The sequence below is a fragment of the Macrosteles quadrilineatus genome, unplaced genomic scaffold (assembly GCF_028750875.1).
Source record: "Macrosteles quadrilineatus isolate MER2022 unplaced genomic scaffold, UCM_ALF_1.0 Scaffold_5__1_contigs__length_97177068, whole genome shotgun sequence".
NCBI lineage: Eukaryota > Metazoa > Arthropoda > Insecta > Hemiptera > Cicadellidae > Macrosteles > Macrosteles quadrilineatus.
Genome location: NW_026542598.1, coordinates 57,027,434 through 57,034,397, shown reverse-complemented (window position 1 = coordinate 57,034,397; position 6,964 = coordinate 57,027,434). Strand labels below are relative to the sequence as shown.

At 38.6% G+C, this 6,964-nt stretch overlaps 1 protein-coding gene across 4 annotated transcripts in view; it reads right to left on the bottom strand.

The window, feature by feature from the left end:
- Positions 1-4,741: 4,741 nt before the first annotated feature.
- The window catches only part of LOC128994148 (transcriptional activator protein Pur-beta), a 52,976-nt gene continuing 50,753 nt past the window's right edge, over positions 4,742-6,964 (bottom strand). For all 4 annotated transcript variants that reach the window (XM_054418466.1, XM_054418467.1, XM_054418468.1 and 1 more), the window contains one exon: positions 4,742-6,471. In XM_054418466.1, coding sequence (XP_054274441.1) covers positions 6,322-6,471 — 150 coding nt within the window. In that variant the 3' untranslated portion in view covers positions 4,742-6,321. The remainder of the gene's footprint in view (positions 6,472-6,964) is intronic.

Here is a 6,964-nt window from a genome sequence, read left to right as displayed (position 1 = left end):
ATGGCTCAATCACCTCCTGGGTTGAAGTTGGTTTGCTACGCTTACTCACCTTCAGGTTGGAGCTCGTTCGCTACGCTAACTCGCCTCTAGCTTTAAGTTCGTTCGCTATGCTCACTCACCTTTTGGTTGCAAATTAGCTGTCGTCATAAATTTAAAAAAATAATAGTGGTGCGTGCACCGGTGCACCCTGTTGGTAAACCTATTAACTTTTTAATGCTATTGAACAAGAACATCACAGAAACAAATTGTTTAGTTGAAACAGCTGCCAAAGATTCTTTAATTCCATTTAAATATGAGTAGGCCTACTCATAAGGTTAACACGTCATGGGAAACTCCAGAGCCACTGGGGCGGAAACCTTTTGACGATCTGCACCAAACCATCCTTGAATGATGCTCAATAATGCCTGAAAGTTTCATTACAATCTATGAGTGGTTTCGGAGTACATAAAGGACAAACATACATTGGATTTTATATACTGTATAGAAGATTAATAATATTACAACATCATGAGCAAATGAATGAATGTTATACATTATTTGTATAATGGTTATATTGTAAATAATTCGGGGCAGAGTAACTTGCTTTTGGGTGGATAATCGAACCCCAAAAACAAAATGTTTACGAATAAAATCCATTCGATTTTTAAGTTTTTGAGCACAGAGAAATAAGGTACACAGGAAACATGTGGCACAGCCATCACTTTCATCTCTAATACAGGGAGCGGCAGAAATATCTGACGGTTTTCAAGCGAGTACAGTCCGGCAGCCGAGTGGAGGGGGGTGGCGGGGAGCGGCTCATTCTCAAGGCCAAGTGACCCCATCATTTGAGTCGCCATGGAGCAGTGGACCAGTATACATCGCACGTTTGCCGTTGAGGCGTTTTTTAAAAATGGCGATTCTGTTGTTGGTACGCAACGTAAGTTTCGTAGGCATTTTAATGTGGCTCGTGGGGAACTTATCCCATCCCGAAACACCATCAAATTGTGGGTGGATACCTTTAGATCACAGGATCAACTGCAAAACGTAGGCCTACAGGCCGTCCAAGGCCAGTGAGTGCGACAAGCTGTGCTAACGAGCCCGCATTGCCCGGCGCGTAGACAAGCTGCTGCTCTTGGCATGTCTGATCGCTCTATTTGACGAATTTTGCACTCAGACCTTCACTTTCACCCATATAAAATAGCAATCGTCGGGTGAAAGTGAAGGTCTGAGTGCAAAATTCGCAGTTTGTCTACGCGCCGGGCGATGCGGGCTCGTTAGCACAGCTTGTCGCACTCGCTCCACGTTCTCCGGCGTCCTCAGTAGGTTAGGTTGAACTATTTTGACGTACTTCCCACGCAAGGACTTAGTCCAGAAAACAGCTGTTTGCCACCAGCTTAATCAAATGGGGTTTCATTGCGTACTACTGTACTGTAATGAGTTTTACCGGACACCAATCAGCTGATTATAGCTATATTTGGGTGGCAATGAGTAGTTATAGACAAAAACATAGAGAGGTTATGACTAGTGATTGTTAGTCCTTTAGTTGGTGAAGGATTGGTACAGATTTAGTACTATGGTGTAAACTATCGTACGTCACTCGTCCAAAATGTGTTTACCGGACTCGTATGGTAATCCCGTACTCGACTTCGTCTCGCACGGGAACGACCACTCTCGTCCGGCAAACACTTATTTTCAGGACTAGTAACGTAATATACTATTACACGAGAAAGGAAGAGCCCGAAAGGTGAGCACTGTGCAGAAATTCCTATCGCATGGGGCTCAGGGTCATCAACCGTGAGCTAGTATATGGTGAGGGGGGCGGTGCGGGACTTAACCTTAGACACCAGCATTAGTGCTATTGAGGAAATTTATTCTAAGGCCACCAGGATCTTGGGACTTGTCATGAGATCCTCTAGGTGTGGACTGAATATAGAGGCGCTATGCACACTGTACATTTCTTTGGTGAGGTCAAGGGGTCGAGACTTGAATATTGTAGCTCCATATGGTCACCCCACAAACAGTGCTACATTGATCGTCTGGAGAGCGTCCAGTGCCGGTTTCTACGTCTCATTGGGCGTAGGATGGGGTACACGTACCGGGATGTACCTACCCAGGACATAAGAAGGTCTCTTCTTGGACTTGATACCCTGGCCAAGAGGAGAGAAAATCAGTGATGGCGTGTTCCTGTTCAAGATACTAAGTGGACGAATCAACTGCCCTGTTCTGCTTGCGCTGATTGACCTGCATGTTCCCCCACCAAGATCCACTCGTTCCAATGTGCTGTTTGCTCGCCAACACTGTTCGACTGTTCCACGAACTATGAACTTTATATAGCCCTCTGCCTAGACTGCATCGACTCAGTCTATATGTAGACTTCTTTGACTGTGGTCCACGGGTTATCAAGAGGATTGCTGCGTCTTCGGTTCTTGAGGAACAGTGATGTTGTTCTGGTGTGATTAGTTGTACAGGTCTTGTGTGATATTTAATTTTTTGTCAAATGTTTCGTTATCTCTCTAGTCATTATTGTGGGCTATTACTGGTGTATTGCTGTTGCATGTACTATTGATGTATGTATTATCTTTTTGTTATCTAGTCGCATGTTTTCATGCAGTAATATTATGGATTGTTATTGTTACAAAATGTCTATCTATTGTTATGCTTGCTATTTAACCAAGTTTTTTCTATTAGCATGTGATGTTGGTCCCTTATCTGCCTTTCAATATATTCTGCAAAATAACATAAAAAGTAAAAAAACATGAGAAAAGGCAGAAGAGAAGCAAATTTAATTAGGATAAGTATTCCTTTCACATTTCACTTGCATTCATTATTACTTTTCGTTCATTAATCTCAATCTTTCAATATTGTAATTGTATCAATATTAGCATGTTAACCCTGGAAAAATGGTGTAACCGTAAAAAATAAATAGACACCACTTAAGCGTAGTTTATCCCCTGTTCCTTCCTTCTCTGTAGCATATACACAGTTATGTTGGCAACAGCGTGACAAAAATGTTCCTCACACCTACTGACCTAGAATACCCATTATCCAAATTCTATTTTCGTCCTACCTTCTATGGATTGGAAATTCTAATGATTTCAACATGTGACCATTGACTATAGTCAAATATGTGACTTAAGAGTACATTTCCAAGTTTTTTTTTTTATCAACTGCACCATATTCATTCTTCCCATATATCCATGAGATTGTTTCCACCGAATTCAAAATGGTTTCACTACTCAAGAAAATACATTTTTTTCTTTTAATTATGACTGAGGTTTTTCTTTGATAACTTCAACTGAGCAGACATTTGAGGAGGAATCCTCCAACACTTTGCATGTTTACGGTGGTATCATATGTTTAAAAATTCTGGAGTGTGTTAAAATGTAAAAGCAGTGGTCACAATCTTAATTCTGAAAAAGAGTAAGCCTATTCACCTTTATCTACCATATTCACTTATTATTACCATTTATCCACTTTACCCAAACTAAAACTTGAGACTGAAAATAATATTTAGCAATAATTTTCAGATGAATTCAGGTACTCTTTACAGGCTTACTAGTAACAATGCTGGAAAATAGTGTGTGTTATCAGTTGATGAGTTGTATCTAATGTTTGATTTAATTTATTATGTACAGATACACTGACCAAAGATTACAGAATCACCCAGACAGACCTAGGGTTATATAAGGAATAATGGTTACATTATAAACACCACAAGCTTAACTCATTGAGCTGCTTTCATATTTACTTTTATCCGTAAGAGTTTATTACTCTGGTATAAAAAGTTTTATTTAAAATAACTATGTATTATTAAAACTGATAAATAGAAAAAGCATATTGTTCATCTTATCAAATATAACTTCTTAACCCTTTGGGTGGCAAAAATTTATTTGGGTACTTTCCTAAAAGTGCCAGAGTTTTTTTAACTAGGCTTGTCTGAAAAGTGCCAGGCTTCCCGTGGGGGCGAAGTGTAGTGCGCAAGAATAAAAATCAGTAAAAGTATAAATTTTCATCCCAAAAGTGCCGTGGAAGAATATATGGCGCCTCGATCATATGAGAACTCGATTGAAATCGTCGTTGTTTTATAATGACAACCGAGTCAACCGATATGCCCATTAAAACTCACATGATCGAAAGTCACGCCGGCCCGATATATCGTTGTGAAGTATTTTTCAAATGTGTTGTGCAAAACGATATATCATTGTGTGGCACTCAAAGGGTTAATTATTTAAATATTTGTTATATCAATGCAATTTTGTACTCGTCCTATTTTACCATAAGGAAACCCTGGTCTTATTATAGCCTAACGTTAGCCGTTGTATATTATAAGCGTGATTAAGCATTGATCTTACTTAGGATCAGATTTGAAGACAAGCACAACAACCACTCTCTTACCCAGACATTGAGTAGGTAATGAAATACTAATATTTGTTCTGTGCTGTTTGTGCATTCTACTTCAGAATCACATCAATGTACTTTGGATTAAAATAGATTTAAGTGAGACCTGAGTTTAAATGACCATGTATCAACCTGAAATTTAAAAAGTTTGAGATAAAAATAAGTGTGAGATTAATAAGTAATACCTTTGTAATATCAAAGTCTGTAACAACCTTAAACTCAGGACATAATCTTCTTTGGCATCCTTGTGCACTTTGTGCAGTCCTGAATGTTGATCTCGTAGAGATGTTCTTCACAGTTTTCTGGTTGAGATAACAATCAAGGGAGTGTGATAAAAAGAAGAAAATTAAAAAAAAGCACAATGTATAAAAAATATCAATATATTATATTATTTAAAATGTTGAGATACGATAAACAAGCTTATATCGGGAACTGAAGTACTAACATCTTTTGTCATCACATATTTATTGTTTCTTAGGATAGAGTGAGCGTGCGAGAAGCACAGTCGCTCGGTGCATCTCGCAGGATCACACATGGAAATAAATTTCTGTAAAATAACAAAGTCTAATATTTAACAAGAAAAAGGATGATTTATATGTATAACATTTCATTACTTCTAACACACACTATCGTCAGAATAATCGATAAAACATAAACCCACCGAATTTACCATGTGTCTCGTTCGGTAAATACTTAATTCGAAAATTCTCTAAAGCTTATCTCACAATATGGAGTGTAGCTTTCCGCCTTTTAAGAAAATTTAATGGCAGTGTAATTGCTAAAAATGAACCGGGTCACTTCCTTCCCTCCCTTCCCGAGCTGACGTTTGTACGGGCAAGAAACTTCAAACGGAATCTTTACACATCTGTTCAACTGCTATTACCGCCGAGAGGGGCCAGCCGTCTCGGCTCGACCGTAACGTTTTATTTCTATTATATTTCAAACAGAATTTTGGTAACTAATCGTAGTTTCTTATTTTACAGTTAAACTTTAAAACCGACTAACAAGAGAACACAACGTTTAAAGACATTATATCGATAACAAAAATAAAGACTGTGACAGACAATAGATAGATGAAGAAGGTGCTCGCATACAAGAGATGCAAAGGAAAGTGTACTTTTATACAATATAAATAAAACTACGATAACATAACTTTTATACCCGAGCATAAAGACGAGGGACTAGAAACGAGTATCTACACTGTCGGAGTTTGGAGAATAGATAACAGTTTAGACGGAAGTTCGGCAAGAGACAAAACCCCTAGCCCTAAAGAATAAGCATCTCTGTACAATTTTATAACCCTTTTCGGTTCCTCTACCTCGTCTATATCACCAACTCGATATCCCACCGACATTTTTAACCTTTTTCTATTAACACATTTAAACTTTTAAGAAAAAACTCGTTCAACAAACAATACAAGCGAGTCGTTTCCCTCTTTTATATACAACAAACAAAGCAAACGAAACAGTAACTTACTGTAAACATAAACATCATTAGTCCCACTTTGATTAATTATCACTAAGAGACAAAACGAAGCCATCAAGTATCTAAAGTAACAATCTCGGGTCCGGTATAGTCGCCCATGGGTGACCGTACCGGGGCGCTAGGCGCCTCTCCACACGTCGGACGGAGGAGATCGGTAGCGCTGGACACCAAAACCTGACCGTCACTACAAGCGCTCGTTGCATTCACACATTCCCCCACACAGTAACAAAATAAAACTCGATGAGATTTTGATGTCCAGCTATATAAATAGAAGTTTAAATTTCAAATCAAAACAAAAACAATAACGAAAGTCGGAACAAAAGACACGGAGCGTCACGCGACGCGGTCACTTAGTCCTGACAGTCAGGCCACATTCACGGCGCACACCTGGCACTCATGGAGGGAAAAGTCTCTATTTTGTTGCCAGTTCCAATTGGTTGTCTATTCCTGGTGCCGATCTCATTTTGTGCCAGGGCCGTTGTCTGACCCGCCGACTGACGCCTTCTCCCCGCCGTCTTTCATCTTCTCACAGTAGTCTGCAAAGATATCTCGGAATCGTGCCCATGATTTTTCAGGTACGGTGATGGCTGTTCGGAAATTTGTTTTCACCTGTAAAGAAGGAATTGACAAGAATTAATAAAGCAAATGTTCGTCATTGCCCCTGGCTCAATTCCCACTGAATATGCAAATTGCAAGCAAAGTAAGCCTATGAAAATTCCTTTTATCAGGCTTCTTGTCTAAGAGTAGCTGTAATGATTCTGAGTTGTCCATGATGATAGTGTCTAGTATCTAGGTCTTCTGAAAAAATCAAATGTCCGTTACTAAAACCTTCAGTAGAGAAAATATACAACTGATTATTACTATTCTTAGAGATTTAAATGGAAATTCATGAATCTGACTATAAATAGAGAAAATAATAATCTGCACTCCTAAAGATATGTATTACAATTCAATTTTTGTATTTAATTAAATTTTCTATGAATATTGAAATTTGGATGAGAAATGGGAACGCATTTTGTTCTCACCACTTCCACAGAGAAATTACATGATAAATATTTTTTTTACTAATCAAAGAAACTTTACAGTAGACTTCCTCTTTTTT